This window comes from Mastigoproctus giganteus, chromosome 5, assembly GCF_048544385.1.
Source record: "Mastigoproctus giganteus isolate SK-2022 chromosome 5, ASM4854438v1, whole genome shotgun sequence".
Taxonomy (NCBI): domain Eukaryota; kingdom Metazoa; phylum Arthropoda; class Arachnida; order Uropygi; family Thelyphonidae; genus Mastigoproctus; species Mastigoproctus giganteus.
Window position 1 is genome coordinate 58467089 of NC_143579.1, and position 26677 is coordinate 58493765.

Genomic DNA, 26677 nt, shown 5'->3' on the forward strand with positions numbered 1-26677 from the left:
GCATATAGAAAAGATGGAGAAAAGGAGATTAACTAAACAGATAGTTGAGCAAAAATGAATGGTAAAAGGTTCAGATGCAGACCAAAAGGAAGGCAGACCAATATGAAGTGATAACAGGGGTTTACTCTGGCTAGGACTAAAGATCTAATAAGAAACAGTACAGCATTCAGTAAAGCAGTGAATGGAAGGTTAACAATGTGAGGTGATTCTACCATAACGACCTGTACACCAATTGGGTATGCAGATCACTATGGTAATCACTATTCAAATCACTATGATTTGAATGATGATGATTTACCTTTGAGCTACTGTTTTTAACAAATGCTTTTGATCTTCCTCCTTTGTGAGTTTGGTAAGATGTTCAAGATAATCGTCCACCTATAAATGAATAAGACATTTAAAAATGACAAAAAATTATTAATGTATAAAATAAATAATTCAATAATAAAAAAATAAAAGACCCATAGATGTTTTTTTCATTATATCAAGCAACCGGTTTTACTTTCTATGTGAGCAGAGAGAATTCTTGATGGTGTTAACAAAATGTTAATTCAATAACCTGCAGTAGTTTAGTTTGGTTTGGTTTTTTATGATACATTAGTAATTTCGGCCATAACATAGCAAGTCAACCTGTAATATACAACCAGATTAATAATGAATTTAAATGAGTGTTCAAATCATCTTCAGCATTTTACAGGAATTATGCAGGTGTATTCAGTAAGCAGTGAGCACCAATTTTTATCATATATGAAATTGCACAGCAAAAGATATTCTAAATAATGTATAACTGTGTTGAAGATGGTAATTAAATAATGGTTTCTTCTCATTTGTCTTTCAGGACTGGGGGGGGGGACACAGTAATAATGAAAAATAGCTGATTTCATAAAAACCAATGTGTAATCGGTAAATAAATTCTTTACCCAAAAAAGAATTTGGTGATCACACAAGTACATAAAAATTACATTGAAGTTGCGAGAGTTGTATGTGGGGTTACAGATTTGCTCCAAAGTATTCACAAATGATTCTAGATTGACAATCTGAATAACTAAGCATAGCAACCAATGATACAGGACATAAGATTTAAATAAGAATAGGCATATATTTCTCAAAATTAATTGAAAATGACAACTGACAGCAAGATTGTGCCAAATGAGATAAAAGACAAAAAGACAGGCCCTTCACTAGTCTGTTAAAGCATGTTATCTCATTTTCCTCCAAAAGATTTATAAACTGTATTCATACAGAAGATATGGGTGCTTTGAAACCAAAATAATACAAACATACAGATTTACTGTTACTGAAAGTTTTGCATTTGATCATTAGAACAAAAAACTATATAAAGATTCTAAGATAAAAGGAACTTATCTTTATACTGTTATGCTTGCATCCAAGGGAAACTGTAACAGTGAAATAACTAAAATGAAATTAAGCATGAATATCTCATTCCTGCTGAAAAACAGATCAAACTTCAGAGATTGTTTCTGCATAATTTCTCAATGTCATACAGAAGTTGACTAAAAATTAAAAGAATACTACATCAGTCACTAAGTTTCAGAAAAATATACTTTATTCATACTGCCTCCATTAATTAAGCTTGATTATCTCACTCTGACTGTAAAAACATAAAAATAGTTTCTACATAACTTTTAAACATCATGCAGAAGTTCATTAATAGTTATCGGCATACCATTAGTTGCTAAGTTTGAGAAAAATATACTTTATTCATACTGCTTATATTACAAGACATTCCAGTCACTTCAACTGAGCAAAATCATTTGAAAATCTTGAAGAATGAATGAATGTAATGAGTATTCAAGCTTCTCCTCTAGGAGGAGTCATTAGAAAACAAATTCTACTGGCCCAAGTAAAGACTAAATTCTACTTTAAAAGGAGGGGGGGATACTCTAGAAACTCTTTAATACCTTTAAAAAGATATGGTTTAAAGTTTAAACTGAAATTAGTATCAGAAAGAAGGCTGCTTGAGATATCTAAAGGTTATCAAGGCACACTGATATGGAATTCGTAAACTAGTTTGTAATCAAGTTATTCAGGGATGAGACATGCAGAATATGAGAGGAAATTATCAAAAATGTCCAAAAAAAATAGCAAACTCTTTGCATACATGAACAGTGAAAGGAAAGAAATAACACATGTTGGCCTACTGCAGAAGAGCAGTGAGATCAGTACTGATTATCGTATGCAGCTGGATGATGAGTTGAATTGGTGTTTTGCATCAATATTCACATAGAAATATGTATTTTTAAAGAAAAAGAGTCAATTAGTTCATGTAATAATTATTTGGAACTGAACAAATCTGTGATATGAAAAAACAATTGAGGGGAAATTATCATGTTTAAAAGTGAATAAGGACACAGTCTCTCTCCATTGATGAGAAATTATCAAGTTTAAAGTGAACAAAGTATTAGTATTAATAGTGGCAAAGGATGAAAGAAAGCAAGCTTATACAGCAACAGCCAAAAAAAAAATCCCATTTCACTTATCCATCCATTCCAATAGTTTGTTTAGTTCTTCCTTGAATTTATTCAAACTATCCACTTCCACAAAAGTGGACAGAAGCTTGTTCCAGCCGTGAACCATATGTTGGCTGAAGGCTTGTTTGTTTTTTTTTTTTTTTTTTTCAGGAGCATTAGCAACTATGGCCATATTGCTCCGGGATATGCGGTGGTCATTCACTGACCTTTCCGCATCCTCCGTATTTGGTGGTGACGGGCTCGAACCCCGGTCTAATCAAGAAGCGTGTGTTACGCACTGCTGCTGCTCCTTCCCACCTGGCTACGGAGGCGCCTGTTGGCTGAAGGCAAACTTCTGCACATCTATTCTGCAACCATCCTTCCTCAATTTGAATTATGTCTCCTGTGTGCATTCATAGTCTGAGCAAGAAGAAGAATCCCATCAGCACTGAGTTTGCTTGTCATTAAAAGCCTTAAACACCACCTTGCAGGTGCCTAGTTTCCAGATGCCACAAATTGCAGAAGTGAAGCCTTTGTTCCCCTCACCAATCTTGTTTCCCTTCTCTGTACCCATTCCAACAACTCTGCATACTTCCTAAAATGAGGACTCCAGACCTGTATGCAGAACTCAAGATGTGGCCTGATCATTGCCTTATACAATGAGATAATCATCTCCTTATCTCTGCTAGCAAAATTCTTGTATATCATTGACAAAACCCCATGAGCTATCCTGGCAGCCTTCTGCACTGTTCAGAGAAATTCATAGCAGAATGTACAATTATCCCCAGGTCTTTTTCATTTTCTACTACCTGAGTTTAGCACCACACAGTTCATACATTACTATGGGATTTCTGCTACCCATATGCAGTACCTTGCATTTGTCAATGTTAAACTTCAACTGCCCTTTCTCAGTCCATCTGCCTAATTTTTCTAGATCTTGTTGCAGCAGCATACCTTCATTACTCTCATTAACAACCCTGCCAACCTTTATATCATCTGCAAACTTAGACATTAAGTCTGATACTTGATGAATTTGTGCTATTGCTCAAAATATCAAAGACAGATATTGTTGGGATATCAGAGACGTGGTGTCACACAGATATAAGGAATGCAGAACTGGAATTTGGGAAGCACAACGTCTACAGAAAGGATAGACTGGATAGGAAGGGAGGAAGGGTTATGATATTACTTAAGAAACACATAAAATCCAAGGAAGTGAAGCCAGTGGACATTGCTCGACAGTGCAGTGTCGAGTCAGTTTGGTGTGACATAAGCATTGGGAGATCAAAATTGAGAGTAGGAGTGTGCTATAGGCCTAGTGACTCTGATGAGTATAATAAGAAACTGTACAGGGAAATAGAAGGGGACAGTAAATCAGAGAGTCTTATAATGAGAGATTTTAATTTCCCAGATATTGACTGGAATTTGGGGGCAGGTCACTCACACACTAGCAAGGCTTTTGTGGATTTATTGGATGATTGTTTTCTACATCAGCATGTTCGGGAGGCAACTAGAGGGAGGAATACTCTTGATTTGATTATCAGCAGTGATTCTTCATGCATTAAGAATCTGCAGATAAATGAACCACTAGGTGGCAGTGATCACAGTGTGCTGAAGTGGGATTTACTCAAAGAGGTAACTACCATTAGGGGTAAAGGGAAGGGTTATTGCTTTCGTAAAGGCGACTACGATGGACTGAGACAGTATTTAAATTCTATACAGTGGGACCAACTGATGATGTTACCAACAGCAAATGCAAAATGGGAAGCATTCAAAGAACTTATCTTGGAAGCTACTAGGCTTTACATACCAACTAAGAAATATTGTTCAAGGTTTAGGCCTAAATGGATGTCGGATAAACTGATGAGGCATATGGCAGAGAAGAAACATGCATGGGACTCATACAAATTAACACATGACACAGAAGCCTATGATAGATACAAGTTGATCTGTAACCAAGTTACAAAGGAGGTTAGGCAGGCGAAGGCAGGTTACGAGAAATCTTTGGCAAGGGATGCAAAGAAAAACAGCAAAGAGTTCTTTACTTATGTAAACTCTAGAAGGAAAGGGATGAATCAGATTGGCCCACTTGATATCAATAGTTCAACTGTTGATAATCCTGCTCAGGTAGCTAACAAACTAAATGAATATTTTGCATCAACATTCACACATGAGGAGTTATTCAGAGAGGGGAAAGCCAGAGGTGTATTCAACTCTGGCAGTAAGCTAGAGAATCTTGTAATAACTGAGAGTAAAGTGGAGGAGAAATTGTTGAAGATAAACACAAGAAAGGCACCTGGGGTGGATGGGATCTATCCAGTTATATTAAAGGAGGCAGCAGAGGAAGTAAGCAAACCCTTAGCCATAATTATGAGAGCTTCCTTGGACTCAGGGGAGGTACCCACAGACTGGAGATGTGCAAATGTGACCCCAATTCACAAAGGAGGATCAAAGGCTGACACAAGTAATTATAGACCTGTGAGTTTAACTTCTGTTCCAGGAAAATTAATGGAGGCACTAGTTAAAGAAGCACTGCAGGATCATTTAGACAAGATGTTTAGTTTGTATTATTTTGAAACCAAAATAATACAAACATACAGATTTACTGTTACTGAAAGTTTTGCATTTGATCATTAGAACAAAAAACTATATAAAGATTCTAAGATAAAAGGAACTTATCTTTATACTGTTATGCTTGCATCCAAGGGAAACTGTAACAGTGAAATAACTAAAATGAAATTAAGCATGAATATCTCATTCCTGCTGAAAAACAGATCAAACTTCAGAGATTGTTTCTGCATAATTTCTCAATGTCATACAGAAGTTGACTAAAAATTAAAAGAATACTACATCAGTCACTAAGTTTCAGAAAAATATACTTTATTCATACTGCCTCCATTAATTAAGCTTGATTATCTCACTCTGACTGTAAAAACATAAAAATAGTTTCTACATAACTTTTAAACATCATGCAGAAGTTCATTAATAGTTATCGGCATACCATTAGTTGCTAAGTTTGAGAAAAATATACTTTATTCATACTGCTTATATTACAAGACATTCCAGTCACTTCAACTGAGCAAAATCATTTGAAAATCTTGAAGAATGAATGAATGTAATGAGTATTCAAGCTTCTCCTCTAGGAGGAGTCATTAGAAAACAAATTCTACTGGCCCAAGTAAAGACTAAATTCTACTTTAAAAGGAGTTATAGCATTAGCATTAGTAGAGGCATTTGATGCAAGAAAGCAAGCTTATGCAGCATCAGCCAAAAAAAAAAAAAAAAAAAAAAACCCACTTCCACTTCACCCCTCTGTTCATTCAAAATACCTGTCCAGCTGAGCCTTAAACTTATTTAGGCTATCAACCTCCACCACAAGGGATGGAAGTCTGTTCCACCAAACCACCCGCTGGCTAAAGGCAAATTTCCGCACGTCTATCCTACATCTGTCTTTCCTCAATTTGAATTTATGCCCTCTCAGGTGATTTTTCTGAGCTAGAGGAAGAATCCCATCAGCATTGAGCATGCTCAAACCATTCAAGGCTTTATACACCTCTATCAGATCACCTCGCTGGTGCCTAGTCTCCAGACACTGTAATTTGCAAAACTTAAGCCTTTCTTCGTAAGAGCACCATTATATACTGTATATATATAATTTGTATTATGTAAATGTAATTTTTATAATTATATTATTGTAATAGCTAGCATATAGCATAAATGTTTTAATATTATATATATATACAGAGAGAGAATCAGATCTAGCAGGCAGAAAATTGAGTAGGGATGCCGCAAAATAAAATTAATTAATTAGGGGTGCCGTTATTAAAAAATAGGTTGAAAACCACTGGACTAACCCATCTACAGAGCGAAAATAAGCCCATAAAAATCCCTGATGCCATTGACACGATTTGATCCTCTGCCTTTTCCACCAGCTGTGGGAAGGATGGTGACAATGCCACTCGTGCAGACTACATTCAGAAATTGGATAAGCTCATAAAAGAATCAAATGTGTAATAAGAGCTGGCAGCACAGCAGCGTTATTTCAATATGACAAAGTGCAGCTGTGCACAAATTCAAATTCAAATAATTATATTAGCGCCACCCATTATTTCTAATATATACCAATATATGTATTTTGTCTGTAAATTGCGTATATTCTCTGGTCGATTTGCCTGTTTGCTGGACCAAAAAAAAAACAGTTTCTGGGGGAAAAACCTTGCAATCTATGCCTGAGACCGATTAACTCAGTCCCGGAGTAAAAAAAAAGCCCATTAAAGCTTCTCGCGTCATCCGAACGGGGGCCTTTTCCACTCGATGTGGGGAAGAGAGTAACAATACCACTGTGCTACCCTCGCAGACTGCAGCTGTTCACATTAGTAAAATATTCAATCCTGGATATGAAGTTAGCATTAGCATTTAAGAGGCACATGGTGCAATAAAACAAGCTTATTATTATTAGCCATATAGTACAAGGGAGCCTGCGGCTTGTGCTGCACCAGCCAAAAAAAAATTCTGAATTACCAAGAAAGAGAGAGAGAACAGAAGCGAATCATTAAAAAAGAGAAGAATGATGATATTCAGCTCAGAACCCTGGGTGTGCCAAGCCCGTACCAGATGTGAGCCCTGGGTTTGTTATACAGCAGCAACAAAAACAACAAAAAAAAAAAACCCATCCATTTGAACCTAAAGTTTGTCCAATTGTTTCTTGAATTTATTTAAGCTGTCAACCTCAAAAACAACAGATGGCAGTTTCTTCTAGCAATCAACTACCCGCTGGCTAAAGTCAAATTTCTGCTCAGCTATTCGACAACTGTCTTTCCTCAATTTCAGTTAATGCCCACTCTGGTTTGTAATCACAGCAAGAGAAAGAATCCTGTCAGCCCTAAGCCTGCTTTGTAAACCAATTCAGGACCTTATACACCTCAATCAGATCATCAACATCTCACAAGTGCATAGTCTCGAGACGCTGCAATTTGCAGAACCTAGGCCTTTCTTCATAAGGGCACCTCTTTGTTTCCCCTCTCCAGATTTGTTGTCCTTCTCTGTACATGTTCTAGCAACTCTACATCCTTCCTAAAATGATTCCTCCAGACCTGTATACAGTACTCAAGGTGTGGCCTGACCATTGCCTTATACTCTACAAGGGGATAATCACCATTTTATCGCTGCTCGCAAAATTCCTGTATATCATTGACAAAACCCATGACCTACTCTGGCAGCCCGCCTGCACTGTCCGGAAAATTTCAAAACTGACTGCACAATAACCTGACATGTTTTTCATCCTGCACTATCATGAGTGTAGTACCGCATAGTTGGTATGTTATTCTGGGATTACTGTTACCCACATGCAGTAATTTACATTTCTCAAGGTTAAACTTCAGTTGCCACTCAGCCCATCTGCTCAACCTTTCTAGATTCTGTTGCAGTAGCTTATCATCCTTACTGTTATGATCAAACCTTTTTGTCGTCTGCAAACATGGACATTACGCCTGATAGCTCGGACACAGCATGGTTTTGTTAAGGGGAAGTCTTGCCTGACCAATTTGATTGGATACTATGATGCAGTCACAAAGGAACTGGATGCAGGGAATAACTTTGATATTATATACTTGGATCTTAGAAAGGCTTTTGATACTGTTGCACATGGAAGACTGCTGCACAAATTGGAGCAGTGTGACATTGGAGGCAAATTTCTGCTGTGGATAAAGGGGTGGTTGAGGGGGAGAAGACAGAGAGTGGTAATCAATGGACACTGGTCGTCGTGGACTAATGTTATTAGTGGAGTCCCTCAGGGCTCAGCGTTGGGTCCATTATTGTTTTCTGTATTCATAAATGATATTGATGATGGTATATCAAGCTTAATGTCCAAGTTTGCAGACGATACAAAGGTAGGCAGGGTTGTCGAGGACACTATTGACACTATGCTGCTGCAACAGGATCTGGAAAGGTTGAGCAGATGGGCTGAGAGGTGGCAAATGAAGTTTAACATTGACAAATGTAAAGTACTACACATGGGAAACAGCAACCCCAGAGCAACGTATCAACTCTGTGGTACCGCATACACCGACAGTGGTAGAGAATGAAAGGGACTTGGGGGTGGTTGTGCAGGCAGATATGAAGTTCTCTGAGCAGTGCAGACGGGCTGCAAGAGTAGCTCATGGTGTATTGTCAATGATATATTGGAATTTTTCTAGCAGGGATAAGGAGGTGATTATTCCCTTGTATAAGGCAATGGTCAGGCCACACCTAGAGTACTGTATACAGGTCTGGAGGCCTCATTTCAAGAAGGTTTGTTTGTTATTTGGTTTTTAGGAGCATTAGCAACTAAGGCCATATTGCTCCGGGATATGCAGTGGTCATTCCCTGACCTTTCCGCATCCTCCGTATTTGGTGGGGTTTGAGCCCTGACGGGCTCAAACCCCGGTCTAATCAAGAAGCGTGTGCTACGCACTGCTGCTCCTTCCCACCTGGCTACCGAGGCGCTGTTTCAAGAAGGATGTAGAGCTGCTGGAACGAGTACAGAGAAGGGCAAGAAGATTAGTGAATGGAACAAAGGGGTGCTCTTACGAAGAAAGGCTTAAGTTTTGCAAATTACAGTGTCTGGAGACTAGGCACCAGCGAGGTGACCTGATAGAGGTGTATAAAGCCTTGAATGGTTTGAGCATGCTCAATGCTGATGGGATTCTTCCTCTCGCTCAGAATAATCACCTGAGAGGGCATAAATTCAAATTGAGGAAAGACAGATGTAGGATAGACGTGCGGAAATTTGCCTTTTGCCAGCAGGTGGTTGGTTGGTGGAACAGACTTCCATCCCTTGTCGTGGAAGTTGATAGCCTAAATAAGTTTAAGGCTCAGCTGGACAGGTATTTTGAATGAACAGAGGGGTGAAGTGGAAGTGGTTTCTTTTTTTTTTTTTTTTTTTTTTTTTTTGGCTGATGCTGCATAAGCTTGCTTTCTTGCATCAAATGCCTCTGCTAATGCTTATATACCCTCATTGATATCATTAAGAAATATAGAAAACAACAATGCATCCAGCACCAAATCCTGTGGGATTCCTCTAATAACATTAGTCCACAAAGAGCAGTATCCATTGATAGTACAAGAGTTGATTGAAAGTACAAGAGTTGATTGAAAGTACAAGAGTTTGATGGTATCTATCCAGTTATAGTGAAAGAAATGCCCAAAGAAGTGATAAATCTTTATATATAATAGTGGAGGCATCAATAGTGAAGGTACCATCATATGCAAAGATACAAAAATTTGGAAATGTGTAAATATCTCTTCCATACACAAAGAGTGCTCTAAGAGTGACGTGAGTAATTATAGACCTATACGTATGACTTCTCTGAAGAAAAATTATAAAATCCATAATTAAAGATGTATGCGGGATCATCTTTATATGAATGACAACATAAGGGAGAAACAGGATGGTTTTATTAAGAGAGGATCTTGTCTCATTAATCTGGTAAAGTTAACATGAAATAGCTACAAAAGAACTGGATGCAATTTTGTCATAATTTAGTTATATGTCAGAAAGAATATTTGACACAAGCCTATGAATGTCTTTTACATAAGCTAGAAAGTGGGATTAGAGGCAGATTGCCACAGAAGAAAAGGTGATTAGTTAGTAGAAAGCAAAGAGTGGTTATAAATGGGCAATGCTCAAAGTGGACTAGTGTTATAAGTGGACTCTGTCGTAGTTCCGTGTTAGGGTCTTTGTTGTTTCTAATTTTCAACAATAATGATAATAATATCAGATTTTTGTGTCAAAATTGGACAACATTAATGTGTGCAGAACTGTTAATGGCAATAACCAGAGAATGTTGCTACAACAAGATGTAAATTAATTACACAACAGGCCTGAAAAAAAAAAAAAAAAAAAAAACAGCAATTACATTTTCATGCTAGTAAATGCAACTTCCTGTATCGGAGACATAAATCCCAAGAAAGAAGGTAGCTTGATGGGATTGAAATGCACTCATTATGAATAAAGATTAAAAGGGTGTATGGGGTAATAATAAACCTGACATGAAATTCTTTTAGCAGTACAGCAAAGGCTGCTAAGAGAACACATGGAGTTCCATCCTAGATATAGTGATATCAGGAATTTTGCCACTAGAAATAATTAAGAAGTAATTATCTCATTGTTCAAATCAATGATCAGAATAAATAAGCCTTGAATATAATGTATAGGTCTGGAAGATACATTTCAGGAAAGATATCAACCTGCTTTAGAGGATATAAAGAGGACAACAGCAGTAGCAATTTCAAAGAGATATTATAGAAATCTGTGTAAGGATCTGATTGAGATATTCAAGTCTTAAACCACACTTAATGACTGGAGTATATTTTCTGTTTATAGAACAATACAAACAATGAACTAGGATTTCAAATTTTAAAAAATAACCACTGGCCATGGACATTAAGAAAATATGCCTTTAAGTTCTTAACTTTGGAATAAGTTATCATTCAGCTCTGCAAAGTCAGAAGGCTTGTACAGATTTAAAGAGAGAGAGATTATATAAATACTTGGGGGAAAGGTTTGTTGTTTTGTTGTTTATTTGGTTTTTAGGAGTATTAGCAACTAAGGCCATATTGCTCCGGAATATGCGGTGGTCATTCCCTGACCACCGCATATTCTGTTATTAGAGGAATCCCACAGCACCAAATCCTGTGGGATTCCTCTAATAACATTAGTCCACAAAGAGCAGTATCCATTGATAGTACAAGAGTTGATTGAAAGTACAAGAGTTTGATGGTATCTATCCAGTTATAGTGAAAGAAATGCCCAAAGAAGTGATAAATCTTTATATATAATAGTGGAGGCATCAATAGTGAAGGTACCATCATATGCAAAGATACAAAAATTTGGAAATGTGTAAATATCTCTTCCATACACAAAGAGTGCTCTAAGAGTGACGTGAGTAATTATAGACCTATACGTATGACTTCTCTGAAGAAAAATTATAAAATCCATAATTAAAGATGTATGCGGGATCATCTTTATATGAATGACAACATAAGGGAGAAACAGGATGGTTTTATTAAGAGAGGATCTTGTCTCATTAATCTGGTAAAGTTAATATGAAATAGCTACAAAAGAACTGGATGCAATTTTGTCATAATTTAGTTATATGTCAGAAAGAATATTTGACACAAGCCTATGAATGTCTTTTACATAAGCTAGAAAGTGGGATTAGAGGCAGATTGCCACAGAAGAAAAGGTGATTAGTTAGTAGAAAGCAAAGAGTGGTTATAAATGGGCAATGCTCTAAGTGGACTAGTGTTATAAGTGGACTCTGTCGTAGTTCCGTGTTAGGGTCTTTGTTGTTTCTAATTTTCAACAATAATGATAATAATATCAGATTTTTGTGTCAAAATTGGACAACATTAATGTGTGCAGAACTGTTAATGGCAATAACCAGAGAATGTTGCTACAACAAGATGTAAATTAATTACACAACAGGCCTGAAAAAAAAAAAAAAAAAAAAAAAAAAAAAACAGCAATTACATTTTCATGCTAGTAAATGCAACTTCCTGTATCGGAGACATAAATCCCAAGAAAGAAGGTAGCTTGATGGGATTGAAATGCACTCATTATGAATAAAGATTAAAAGGGTGTATGGGGTAATAATAAACCTGACATGAAATTCTTTTAGCAGTACAGCAAAGGCTGCTAAGAGAACACATGGAGTTCCATCCTAGATATAGTGATATCAGGAATTTTGCCACTAGAAATAATTAAGAAGTAATTATCTCATTGTTCAAATCAATGATCAGAATAAATAAGCCTTGAATATAATGTATAGGTCTGGAAGATACATTTCAGGAAAGATATCAACCTGCTTTAGAGGATATAAAGAGGACAACAGCAGTAGCAATTTCAAAGAGATATTATAGAAATCTGTGTAAGGATCTGATTGAGATATTCAAGTCTTAAACCACACTTAATGACTGGAGTATATTTTCTGTTTATAGAACAATACAAACAATGAACTAGGATTTCAAATTTTAAAAAATAACCACTGGCCATGGACATTAAGAAAATATGCCTTTAAGTTCTTAACTTTGGAATAAGTTATCATTCAGCTCTGCAAAGTCAGAAGGCTTGTACAGATTTAAAGAGAGAGAGATTATATAAATACTTGGGGGAAAGGTTTGTTGTTTTGTTGTTTATTTGGTTTTTAGGAGTATTAGCAACTAAGGCCATATTGCTCCGGAATATGCGGTGGTCATTCCCTGACCACCGCATATTCTGTTATTAGAGGAATCCCACAGCACCAAATCCTGTGGGATTCCTCTAATAACATTAGTCCACAAAGAGCAGTATCCATTGATAGTACAAGAGTTGATTGAAAGTACAAGAGTTTGATGGTATCTATCCAGTTATAGTGAAAGAAATGCCCAAAGAAGTGATAAATCTTTATATATAATAGTGGAGGCATCAATAGTGAAGGTACCATCATATGCAAAGATACAAAAATTTGGAAATGTGTAAATATCTCTTCCATACACAAAGAGTGCTCTAAGAGTGACGTGAGTAATTATAGACCTATACGTATGACTTCTCTGAAGAAAAATTATAAAATCCATAATTAAAGATGTATGCGGGATCATCTTTATATGAATGACAACATAAGGGAGAAACAGGATGGTTTTATTAAGAGAGGATCTTGTCTCATTAATCTGGTAAAGTTAATATGAAATAGCTACAAAAGAACTGGATGCAATTTTGTCATAATTTAGTTATATGTCAGAAAGAATATTTGACACAAGCCTATGAATGTCTTTTACATAAGCTAGAAAGTGGGATTAGAGGCAGATTGCCACAGAAGAAAAGGTGATTAGTTAGTAGAAAGCAAAGAGTGGTTATAAATGGGCAATGCTCTAAGTGGACTAGTGTTATAAGTGGACTCTGTCGTAGTTCTGTGTTAGGGTCTTTGTTGTTTCTAATTTTCAACAATAATGATAATAATATCAGATTTTTGTGTCAAAATTGGACAACATTAATGTGTGCAGAACTGTTAATGGCAATAACCAGAGAATGTTGCTACAACAAGATGTAAATTAATTACACAACAGGCCTGAAAAAAAAAAAAAAAAAAAAAAAAAAACAGCAATTACATTTTCATGCTAGTAAATGCAACTTCCTGTATCGGAGACATAAATCCCAAGAAAGAAGGTAGCTTGATGGGATTGAAATGCACTCATTATGAATAAAGATTAAAAGGGTGTATGGGGTAATAATAAACCTGACATGAAATTCTTTTAGCAGTACAGCAAAGGCTGCTAAGAGAACACATGGAGTTCCATCCTAGATATAGTGATATCAGGAATTTTGCCACTAGAAATAATTAAGAAGTAATTATCTCATTGTTCAAATCAATGATCAGAATAAATAAGCCTTGAATATAATGTATAGGTCTGGAAGATACATTTCAGGAAAGATATCAACCTGCTTTAGAGGATATAAAGAGGACAACAGCAGTAGCAATTTCAAAGAGATATTATAGAAATCTGTGTAAGGATCTGATTGAGATATTCAAGTCTTAAACCACACTTAATGACTGGAGTATATTTTCTGTTTATAGAACAATACAAACAATGAACTAGGATTTCAAATTTTAAAAAATAACCACTGGCCATGGACATTAAGAAAATATGCCTTTAAGTTCTTAACTTTGGAATAAGTTATCATTCAGCTCTGCAAAGTCAGAAGGCTTGTACAGATTTAAAGAGAGAGAGATTATATAAATACTTGGGGGAAAGGTTTGTTGTTTTGTTGTTTATTTGGTTTTTAGGAGTATTAGCAACTAAGGCCATATTGCTCCGGAATATGCGGTGGTCATTCCCTGACCACCGCATATTCTGTTATTAGAGGAATCCCACAGCACCAAATCCTGTGGGATTCCTCTAATAACATTAGTCCACAAAGAGCAGTATCCATTGATAGTACAAGAGTTGATTGAAAGTACAAGAGTTTGATGGTATCTATCCAGTTATAGTGAAAGAAATGCCCAAAGAAGTGATAAATCTTTATATATAATAGTGGAGGCATCAATAGTGAAGGTACCATCATATGCAAAGATACAAAAATTTGGAAATGTGTAAATATCTCTTCCATACACAAAGAGTGCTCTAAGAGTGACGTGAGTAATTATAGACCTATACGTATGACTTCTCTGAAGAAAAATTATAAAATCCATAATTAAAGATGTATGCGGGATCATCTTTATATGAATGACAACATAAGGGAGAAACAGGATGGTTTTATTAAGAGAGGATCTTGTCTCATTAATCTGGTAAAGTTAATATGAAATAGCTACAAAAGAACTGGATGCAATTTTGTCATAATTTAGTTATATGTCAGAAAGAATATTTGACACAAGCCTATGAATGTCTTTTACATAAGCTAGAAAGTGGGATTAGAGGCAGATTGCCACAGAAGAAAAGGTGATTAGTTAGTAGAAAGCAAAGAGTGGTTATAAATGGGCAATGCTCTAAGTGGACTAGTGTTATAAGTGGACTCTGTCGTAGTTCCGTGTTAGGGTCTTTGTTGTTTCTAATTTTCAACAATAATGATAATAATATCAGATTTTTGTGTCAAAATTGGACAACATTAATGTGTGCAGAACTGTTAATGGCAATAACCAGAGAATGTTGCTACAACAAGATGTAAATTAATTACACAACAGGCCTGAAAAAAAAAAAAAAAAAAAAAAAACAGCAATTACATTTTCATGCTAGTAAATGCAACTTCCTGTATCGGAGACATAAATCCCAAGAAAGAAGGTAGCTTGATGGGATTGAAATGCACTCATTATGAATAAAGATTAAAAGGGTGTATGGGGTAATAATAAACCTGACATGAAATTCTTTTAGCAGTACAGCAAAGGCTGCTAAGAGAACACATGGAGTTCCATCCTAGATATAGTGATATCAGGAATTTTGCCACTAGAAATAATTAAGAAGTAATTATCTCATTGTTCAAATCAATGATCAGAATAAATAAGCCTTGAATATAATGTATAGGTCTGGAAGATACATTTCAGGAAAGATATCAACCTGCTTTAGAGGATATAAAGAGGACAACAGCAGTAGCAATTTCAAAGAGATATTATAGAAATCTGTGTAAGGATCTGATTGAGATATTCAAGTCTTAAACCACACTTAATGACTGGAGTATATTTTCTGTTTATAGAACAATACAAACAATGAACTAGGATTTCAAATTTTAAAAAATAACCACTGGCCATGGACATTAAGAAAATATGCCTTTAAGTTCTTAACTTTGGAATAAGTTATCATTCAGCTCTGCAAAGTCAGAAGGCTTGTACAGATTTAAAGAGAGAGAGATTATATAAATACTTGGGGGAAAGGTTTGTTGTTTTGTTGTTTATTTGGTTTTTAGGAGTATTAGCAACTAAGGCCATATTGCTCCGGAATATGCGGTGGTCATTCCCTGACCTTTCCGCATCCTCCGTATTTGGTGGTGACAGGCTCGAACCTCGGTCTAATCAAGAAGCGTGTGTTACACACTTCTGCTCCTTCCCACCTGGCTACGGAGGCGCCTCGGGGGAAAGGGAGGAGAAGCTAGATAAAATATGAAACTAATAGATAAACTTTCTTTTCATAGCAGATGTTACATAAGTTTTACTTATTTGCATGATCCTGCCATCTTAATACTAATACTAGTATCCAAAACATAACAAAAATATTTTATATAAATTAAACTGAATTTCTGTATATTCTAAAAAAACACAATAATCTATATTGATAAATTTAATAACTATTTCATTTAAATAATATATATTAATTGTTTAAATGTTATATAAGTATTTAATGATATTTTATAAATTTCATATAAATACAAGGTAGACAACAACAGAACTGTATTCTTTATTAACTACAGTTTAGTAAATTATTTTATAACCTATTCATAAATTATAAGAGAAGAAAATTGTAAATACTTGTGTGTGAATTTTATACATTACCTCTTGAAGAGTGAGAGTACTTTTCTTATTAGGCATAAAAGTTTCAGATTCCTCAAAAAACACACGGATTGTTTCTGCCACATCACCCTTTAAAATAAAAATAATTTTTAACAATGTGACTAACAGCAACATAGCTCTTTTGAGTAAGTCACAATATGGCCCAAGAGACCCTTGTGCCAAAAAACCCAAATACAACAACAACAACTCTTTTGAGCGAATTCAAAAAACTTCTATTTTATTATAAAACAAATACACTGATGAGCCAAAACATTATGACCACCTACCTAATATGATGTTGGTCCTCCGCATGCAGCCAAAACAGCTCGTACCCAGCGAGACATGGATGCTACAAGATTTCTAAATGCATCTTGTGGTATCTGGTACCAACACATAACCAGCAGATCCTTTAACTCCTGTAAGGTCCGTGGTTGAGATGCCGCAGATTGGAGTTGCCTTTCCAACACAAACCACAGATGCTTGATGGGATTGATGTCTGGCGAATTTGGAGGCCAGGGCAATACCTGGAAGTCTTCCTCATGTTTCGCGAACCAGTCTTGAACAATCCAGGCAGTGTGGCATGGCGCATTATCCTGCTGAAAGATGGCACCACCAGAGGGGAAGACCGTTGCCACAAAAGGGTGTACCTGGTCAGCAATGATGTTTAGGTAGGTAGTAGATGTCAGAGTGCCTGGCACATGGATGACTAGACCCAGGGTATCCCAACAGAACATCACCCAAAGCATGACTTGTTTTCGTCTCACGGTGCATCCAGATGTCATCACTTCCCCAGGTAAACGATGCACACGTACCCGGCCTACCACATGGTGCAACAGGAAACATGATTCATCACACCAGACAACTTTCTTCTAATCACTCAAGGTCCAGTTTCGATACTTGTGTGCCCATTTTAGGCGCTGTTGCCAGTGAACCCTGGTTAGCATGGGCACTCAGAACAGCCTGCGGCTACGCAGCCCCATTTTCAGCAGGGTTCGATGTACTGTGTGTGTTGTGACACATTACTCCCGTCACCAGCATTCCAATTAACGGCGAGTTGAGCCACAGTCGCCCTTCTGTTGACACATACCATCTGGGAAAGCCTTCACCTCACCTCAAGCATTGATGAGCCGTGGTCATTCAGCACCTCGCCAGCAGTTCATGGGTTCCCCCTCCACGGACCACTTTCAGTAGGTACTAACCACAGCTTACTGTGAGCACCCCACCAGCCGTGCCGTTTTGGATATGCTCTGACCTAGTCGTCTGGCCATTACAATTTGGCCTTTGCCAAACTCACTTAAGTCCACTGCCTTTCCCATCTGAAGAACAAGAGTAACACTCATTAACGGAGCTCAGTATCAGGTGTTTTTTATACCGTGTCCCAACTCGCACATGTGCCATAGTTCACCTGCAGTTGCTTCGATTTGTATAACGACTCGCTGGTCATAATGCTTTGGCTCATTGGTGTAAAATTGTTAAGTTAAAGATGAATTAACTGAAAAGAATACAGAAGTCATTCCAACAGAGAACCAACCCTGAAACTAAAACTAATCATTCTGGAATTTCAACGCTATTTATTTTTCTATAAATTATTCAACAAGATAATATTAAACTTGTAAATATCTTTATTCATGATTTTACCATTGAATTTTCCATCTACAAAGCAAGATCATACATAATTTGAAATATTTAATGAAGAATTAACATTAACCAGAATTAAATTAATTTCAAATTACATAACTGAATAATCACTTTTGTCACCAAGTCGCACAGTTTGGCTGTTTCACTATTTTGGTATGCTGATGAAAGCAACTGCCACACCATAACATGATCCATTTTCTACAATGGCTCAGAAAGTGTATTATAAGCATTGTAGCAATGGGTTCTACAGTATGCTATGGCAGATAGACAAGTAAGTTCTGTGTGTGGCTGTCAATTCTTGGTTTAAAAAAAAAAAAAAAAAAAAAAAAAAAGGTAAACTGCAGCCATTATCAACCCACTGCAGAGTAGAAACCTCCTCAGCAATTCATGTTGAGAGAAATGGACCATAATCTGCCATGCTATTCCAGTGCAAGTTGGCAGATCAACTGTATTTAGTAATCAGGGGCTTGAACCCCGGTCTACTGAAAGAGTGTGTGCTACTGCACTCCTGTTCCTGACCACTGGGCTATGGAGGCCTCTTGGTATATGTGATCAAATCCAAATGTGAACACTGAGTGTTCTACCCAAACCCAATATTTTTTTTTTTTTGACCAAAATAAAATTATCTAAATGAGAAGGCATATTACTGATATTCGAACAGAGTTTAACTTATTATTATTATCATCCTATCAGGTAGTAGGCCTAGTGGCTTCTCCAGCCACATCTTGGTTGGCCTTCCTGGCATTCATTGAAGGCCTTTGTTGGCCTTCTTCCTCTAGGGATGTATCAGAGAATTTGACAAGGTATCATGGTTTTATCCATTCCTTTTACATCTTGTAGTCATTTCTGTCTGTAATTTTGGATGTATTCAGTTATGAGTGTCATTTCGATATAGTATGTCTTTGTTATTTTATGTGGTCTAATGCAAATCCTAGTTTTTCTCATAAATTTCATTTCAGCTGAAGTGATTTGCCGTTCATCTTGTTTTTTGATGATCCAGGCTTCATCACTTCCATATATGAGTATTGGTCTGGCTAGTGTCTTATATACTTTTATTCTAGTATATCTCTGCACTTTTGTTGGGTTAAAAACTGATTGATTATTCTCAATGCTCTGTTATAGTGTTGAATTTTGTTACTAATATCATTTTATTTTTCATAAGTCAGGCTGCAACCAAGACATTGAAAGCAATTTACTTGTTCGAGAATTGTATTACCAATACAAATTTTACTTAAACATTGAAAGGCCATAATTTTTGTTTTTGTAGTTGCTATTTCCATGTTAAATTCTTTTGCAGTAAGATTTAGATGGTGTACTGAGTATTGTAACTCATCTTCATTATTGGCCAGCAGTACTTGGTCATCACCATATAGTAAATGTAATATAATGAAATGAAATGAAATGAAATGAAATATAACAATTCCATGTATTGTCAGTCTCCAGTATCAGTCTGACAATGGCACTGATGTATACATTGAAAATTAGTGGAGACTAGGGGGCAACCTTGTTGGACACCACAATTCCTTGGTTTCCAATTTGATATTTCTGTTCCCAATTTAATTGTGATTGAGTTCTCTCTATATATATATTATAGATTGCAACTATTATTTGGTTGGGAGTTTCATCACCAACTAATATTTCTAAAAGCTTATTTCCTTCCACACAGTCAATGGCTTTCTTATAATCAATGAATGCTATGTGTATTTGTTTAACTCGTTGTGTTTTTTTGATAAGTAATTTCAGATTAAAAAAACCATCTGCATAAGATCTACCTTTCCTAAATCCATTTTGTTCTCCAATTTTATCACTATAGTAAATCTCTAGTTGGTTTTTTGTTATTTTTGCAAATATTTTATAGCCACTATTAAGGAGACTTATTCCTTTGTAATTTTCACAGTCTTTGTGATTGCCTTTTTTATATATTGGAATGACTATGGCTTTCTGCCAAGATTCTGGTGGGCTTTGCAGTGCCATATTTGGTTTTTTTGCCATATAAGTCTCAATTTTAAAGTATTGTCAGCATAATTGAACAACTCTATGCTGATACCATCATCTTCTGGTGAATTTTTGTTCTTAAAACTTGTTAATTCTCCATTTAATTCTTGTATGGAAATTTCTTCTAAGTTATTTTTTTGATTTTGGCATTTCTAATTGTTTCATACTATGTGTCCAAAGTTCTGGAAGTATTGCAACCATGTAGATTTACCTATCACATAAATTCTTATATTTTCTCTTGTCTCCTGATTTAAGTTATTTAAGATTTTATAAGTAACTGGGTTTAGTTTTATTAGGTCTCTTTCTAATTTTGAGACAAAGTTATTCCAGCTCTCTCTATTCCTTTTCTTGACTTTTGCATTTTTTTTAAAAAATGCAATACAAATATGTGTAAATAAAATTCAAAATATTCTTATTTTTAATTTATAGTATTTGTAAATTTAGCTTTACACGTTTCACAATTAATTTTGTTTAAAATAATGAGCTTTAAAAACATTTTCTTTCATTCAGAGCCGAAAATTCATGGTTATTAAAATACAACCATCCCCATAATGATGGAGAAAAAACCGCTTAGAGGGCTTTCAGTTACTTGAATAAGATAAGTTAATCAATAAGATTGCATGATGTCACAATTATTAATGGCCCATACAATGGATAATTTTGAAGTGACAGAAGCTCTGCACCCAGCATTAACAGAGATAAGAGCATTAAAATTTATTCCATCTTTCAATCTGTTGTTACATGTTCCGAGATAGTTAAAAAAACAAAAAAATTGGTATTTTAACTATTCTATCTCTATTTAATTTTTTACAGTGATTTTATTGTAAGGATACAGCTAATGAGTCCTTTTTCACCCTTGTAGCTAATAACTGCTTTGTTAATGAAAAGGAGCAAAATACAGATATCAGCCCATTTTATCTAGTAATCTTGGGTTTATGAGACATGCTGGCTTACAGATTTTATAGTATTCTCAACAATACATACGAGGGGGTTATCAAAAAGTTCATATGCTTACCTAGAAATAATAGCACTAGAAAGGTGAAACTTCACAGGAACTTTAATCTTTTTCTATGTACTCTCCATGTATAGTAACACATTTCTCCCATCTATGGATCAGTTGTTTAATGCCTTGATCATAGAAATCAGCACTTTTTTTTGCCTGAAATCACAATTCCACTTCATTGATGACTTCCTGATATGAACTGAAGCAGTGTCCACACAATGTTTTCTTCATTTCTTGAAACAAGAAGTTTGATGGTGCTAGGTCAGGAGAATAGGGTAGGTGCTGCAGTAGTTCGAAGCCGCACTAGGCAACAAAGTTGGTAGTGGAAATGGCCATGTGAGCTGGTGTATTGTCTTAGAGAAGACAGACACCTTTGGTTAATGTTCCATGACTTTTCAACTTCAAAGCATTGCATAACTTTTTCAAAAGATTTCTGTAGTATTCTCCGGTAAGTGTGGAACCACAAAGTAGGTAATCTGTCAGGATAATCCCTTTTCTGTCCCAAAACATGGACAACATCACCTTCTTCGCACATGGAGTGGTCTTTGCCTTTTTAGGAGTTGTGCTTCCACTGCTTTGAAATGTCTTTAGTCTCCAGATCATACTGGTACACCCAGCATTTGTCATTTGTCACCAACCAATCAAAAAGGTTCTCAACATCCACATTACACAAATCCAACAGCTGGCGAGAACATTGTATTCAACGCTGCTTCTGCAAAGGTGTCAGCAATCTTGGAACCCATCATGCGGAGACCTTAGACATGTGCAAATGGCCATGTAAAATGCCGTAGGCAGACCCGTAACTAATTTCCACTGCATTTGTGATGAAATGAATTGTCACACGTCTATTACTCAGCACCAGCTGCTCAACCTTTGCAGCCATCTCACTGTCTGTGGATGTTGATGGTGTTCCTTCTCTTGGCTTGTCAAAGACACTTGTAGACTGCACAAACTCCTATTTCCACTTTTTTTTACAGTCATAGGATGGACAATTCTGCTCATACACAGCTTTCATTTCTTTGTCAATTTCCTAAGCTTTCTTGTCCTGCAAATGCAGGAAATTGATCACTGCTCAATACTCCACTTTGTCAACCATAGCGTCTTTCCTCAGATTCCAGGCTCCATCTCTGGTGTACAATCACCTACAGGAATGAAATTTCACATGTTAGTTATTGAATATGTAGACAACTTATATTAAAAATGGCATCTTTCTACTGGTGTTTCTTCTAGGTCAGGGTACAAACTTTTTGCTATCCCCTCATATACCCAATACTGTACCTTGGCTAAATGCACTCAATGAACAGCACTGGAAAAAAGAGAAAACTTCTCCATATTGAAGGAACCTTTAGTAAACATGCTAGCCTGTTTTTCTTAAAATATTAAAGAGTTAAACAGCAGGTGATAAAAGAAGGGCAAAAGTAATAAAGACAGCTGTAAAAACACCAAGAGAAAAATCTATTGATTGCTACATGACTTGTAATTTTTAATAATAAGTAAATTTAGTAAATATTATTTAACACTTTCACTGCTAAGAGTGACAAATAGCAGCTGCAAAGTTGCTTGCTACTATAGAGCCAGACTGTACCAGGAGAACCAAAGAACATCTCAGGAGAGCTTGCTAAGACCACTCATACACTTATAGGTCCAAACAAAAATATTTTCTCAAGAATCCTTTACTTTAGAGATCAAGTCTGCTACTAAACTGCTAAATGGTAGTCACTAGTTTCTTTCTGCTAATTTGCTGATGCCACCAAATTGGCCTAGCAACCCAAAGGTCGTGGGTTCGAATCGCGCCTCAGGCTTGGATCAAAGTACTGCAAAAACCTTTGGAGGTGCATTATGGCCACAGAAGCTGATGCGCCAACAACTACCCAAAAAAAAAAAAAAAAAACCCACCAAATTGAGGCCTCGGGTGCAAAGTACAAAATCTGGATTAGCTGTACATACAATGTTCATACATGCTCTGAAAATGCATAACCATCATAGTTATGCTACATAATACACTCAGCAGTGAAAGTGAAATATTATCCAATAGCCAAATCACTGCCCTCCATATCAATAAATTATTAAAGACCAATGAGAGAAGGGTAGAAAGAAGCATCGCAAAAATGGGTTGATGGATGATGAAATGATTAGTTGCATTTATGGAAAACTTCTACACAATGGTTGTGGTCCTCAACATATATTTATCATATTTACCATTTAACATACAGGGTGTTTATAAATTATATATGTGATTATGAAGCTTGATTAAAATTTTATTGTAATAGGTATAACATTTGGTTAGCATCCTTGATCCCAGCAAGCATTGTGACAGTACAGGAAAATGCAATGTGCATGTTGTGGCTGTGGGATATCAAATCTCCAGTGACTGTAAAGAGATGTTTTCAATGGAAATTCCAGAGAGATCCACCTACAGAACACTCAATGAGGTAATGGTTGAAACAGTTTCAAGAACCCAGTAGTGTTGAACCAGAAAGGAGCAAATAGGCCTAATGTATCTGCAGATAAAGTTTTGGAAATTCAGAAAGTGTTTACCCGAAGTCCTACAAAATCAATCTGCCAGCCAAGCCTGCAGCTACAAACATTGCAAGCAACATTGTACAGGGTGGTTCACAAGAGAAAATTAAGCCTTACAATGGAAATTAACCAGGAAATTAAGCCTTACAATGAGAGGAATTTGCTGTGTACCTTCTCAACCATATAGATGAAGATGAACACTTTCTGGAAAATGCTGTTTTCACTGATGAAGTGACATTATTCAACCTGTCTGGTAACATTAACAGACACAATTGTCATATATTTTCTTTTAGCCAGTGAGTCGTTGATTGTGGAACTGCCTTTGCAGGTAGTTGAGGCTGAGAGTTGAATAAATTCAAAGGTCAACTGGATAGTTACTTATGTGAGGAGAAAAGCACATAATTTGTATTTTCTTATCTACTACTTTTTTTTTTTTTTTTTGGCCAGTACAGCAAAAGCATCTGGCTTCCTTGTGCCCCCTTGTACGGCAAATACTGTAACTATTACTGTATGAAGATCTGAAAATACCCACTCAGTTTATGAACACGGATGTAATAGTCACAAGATAAACATGTAGAGCAAACTGTCCTTCAGCCAGGTGACTGGGCCATCTTTCTTCCACAAAAACACCATGAACGCTGCAAATTACCTAGACATGCTCAAATTGTATGCTGCACCTCAGTTGGAAGATATGCAGCCATGTGTTTCATCAGCAAGATGGAGCACCACCACATTGGAGCTCACATATGCAATTTCCTCAATAAAAAATTTCCTAACCGATGGATCAGTTGAGATGGTGTCCCATTCCATGGTCTCTTCATTCTCCAGATGTCACACCTATGGATTTCTTTATATGGGGCTACATAACAAAGTGTATGCAAAAAATAAGTTAACAACATCACACAATTAAAAGATCGGATTGAACAGGGCAGTGATATTTCTCAAGAGATGCTTCAAAATGCTTGGAATGTAATTGGTTACTGTCTAACATCCTACATGCTACCAATGGTGCCCATGTGGAGGTTTAACAAAGTGCAGTTGTGTGATAAGAAATTCGTGACGTTACTTTATGATGAGCGGAAACCATTTTACAATACCTACAACAATAAAATTTTAATTGGGCTTCATAATCAGGTGAATAATTTAGATACACCCTGTATATTTATACAGGGTGTTTAAAAGATGATGGTCAATAATTTAAAGGTGAAAAGTACAAACTAAAATAAGCATAAATGTCCTAGTGAACATCGGGCCGCAAATGAACCATTTTCAAGATAATGCACATTTTCTGTTAAGATCTGCCACTGACTATGGGAGCACTCTGGGAGGGCAGTCTGTACTGCTGAGACCTTGTACAAGCTGGATATAGTAGGGGTACAGTAATTGGCAATGTAAAATTCACCACACACTGCTTTGACTCAGTACACACTCTTGCAGAGCAACCCTCCCTGTCGAAATTCCTAGATTTTGTTCTATTCTTTCTAACACCCTTTCCTCTACATCAGGTGTTATGCTTCTGGGCCTACCTGCTCATACTCCATGTGTGAAGTGCCCCTGTTCTTTATGGCGTTGATGTACCCTGATGAATGTGCACCTGTTGGGCCTTTCGGTGGGGAAATGCTTCTTGGTACAAAGGTGCAGCCTCGAATGCAATGCCGTTGGCTTTACCATACATGAAGTGCATGTCTGCATACTCTTTGTTGCTGTAATCTCTTTCCATGTTGACTATCCTTTGACAAGTACTAGTATGCCAGCTACGTCTCAGAGCATTGAGAAAGGGGAAAGGGAGAGAATGAGCATAACCTAACCTAAACAAACACGTCAGTGGTAGATCCCAACTAGAAATGTGCAATATCTCGAAAATGATTCACTTAAGGACCCGTGTTTACTAGGATTTTTTTGCATATTGTAGTCTGTACACTTCACCTTTAAATTATTGACCATCACTTTTGAAAAACCCTGTATATGACTATATTCATATAAAATTTCACAATGTTTCTTAAAAATAAAGTCAAATACAACCTAATAAGAAAAAAAACAATCAAGGCAGGGGGTTCACAATAATTCAAAATTATTGGGAATCCTCACAATAATTTTTAATTACTGTGAATCCTCACCTGATCAGCTGAAGAAAAGTCAGGCATTCATCAAAGCCCAAATGATACTAATATATGGTATACACAGGGTGGCTGTAAATTATTCACCTGATTATGAAGCCCAATTAAAATTTTATTGTTCACTTGATATCCATTGGTCCACTTGATATCGATGGTTTGACTTGATGATCCTGCTCAGAAAGCTGACAAACTGTATGAGTATTTTGCATCTACATTCATACATGAGGAATTCTGTAGGGACGTGGACAGAAGCTTATTAAATTCTAACAGGGGGGGGCTAAAGGATTTTGCAATAACAGAGAGCAAAGTGGAGGAGAAATTGTCAAAGTTAAAGATAAGAAAGGCAACTGGGATAGATGGGATCTATCCAGTTTATATTAAAAGAGGCAGCAAAGAAAGTAAGCAAACCCATAGCCATAATCTGAGAGTATCCTTGGACTCAGGAGAGATCCCCAAGGGCTGGAGATGTGCAAATGTATCCCCAATTTAGAAAGGGGGACAAAGGGTGCCCCAAGTAATTACAGACCTGTTAATTTAACTTCTGTTCTGGGGAAAATAGTGGAGTCACTGGTTAAATAGGCATTGCAGGATCATCTAGACAGGACTACAGTAATAATTCAGACACAGCAGGGGTTTGTTAGGGGGAAGTCTCGTCTCACCAATTTGTTTGGATACTATGATGTGGTCAAAAAATAATTTTGATATCATATACTCGGATTTCAGGAAAGCTTTTGATACTGTTGCACATGGAAGACTACTGTACACTGCTCTTTGTGGACTAATGTTATTAGTGGAGTCTGCCAGGGTTCAATGTTGGGCCCATTGTTGTTTTCTGTATTCATCAATGATACTGATGACAGTATATCAGGCTTAATGTCGAAGTTTGCAGATGATACGAAGGTTGGCAGGGTTGTTAATAACAGTAGTACACTACTGCAACAG

At 36.4% G+C, this 26677-nt stretch overlaps 1 protein-coding gene across 1 annotated transcript in view; it reads right to left on the bottom strand.

Moving 5' to 3' along the window:
- The window catches only part of DNAlig3 (DNA ligase 3), a 305218-nt gene that overhangs the window by 195558 nt on the left and 82983 nt on the right, over positions 1-26677 (bottom strand). The window contains exons 7-8 of the mRNA XM_090374562.1: positions 16466-16552; positions 299-378 (exon numbers count right to left, since the gene is read on the bottom strand). Coding sequence (XP_090230688.1) covers positions 299-378; positions 16466-16552 — 167 coding nt within the window. The remainder of the gene's footprint in view (positions 1-298; positions 379-16465; positions 16553-26677) is intronic.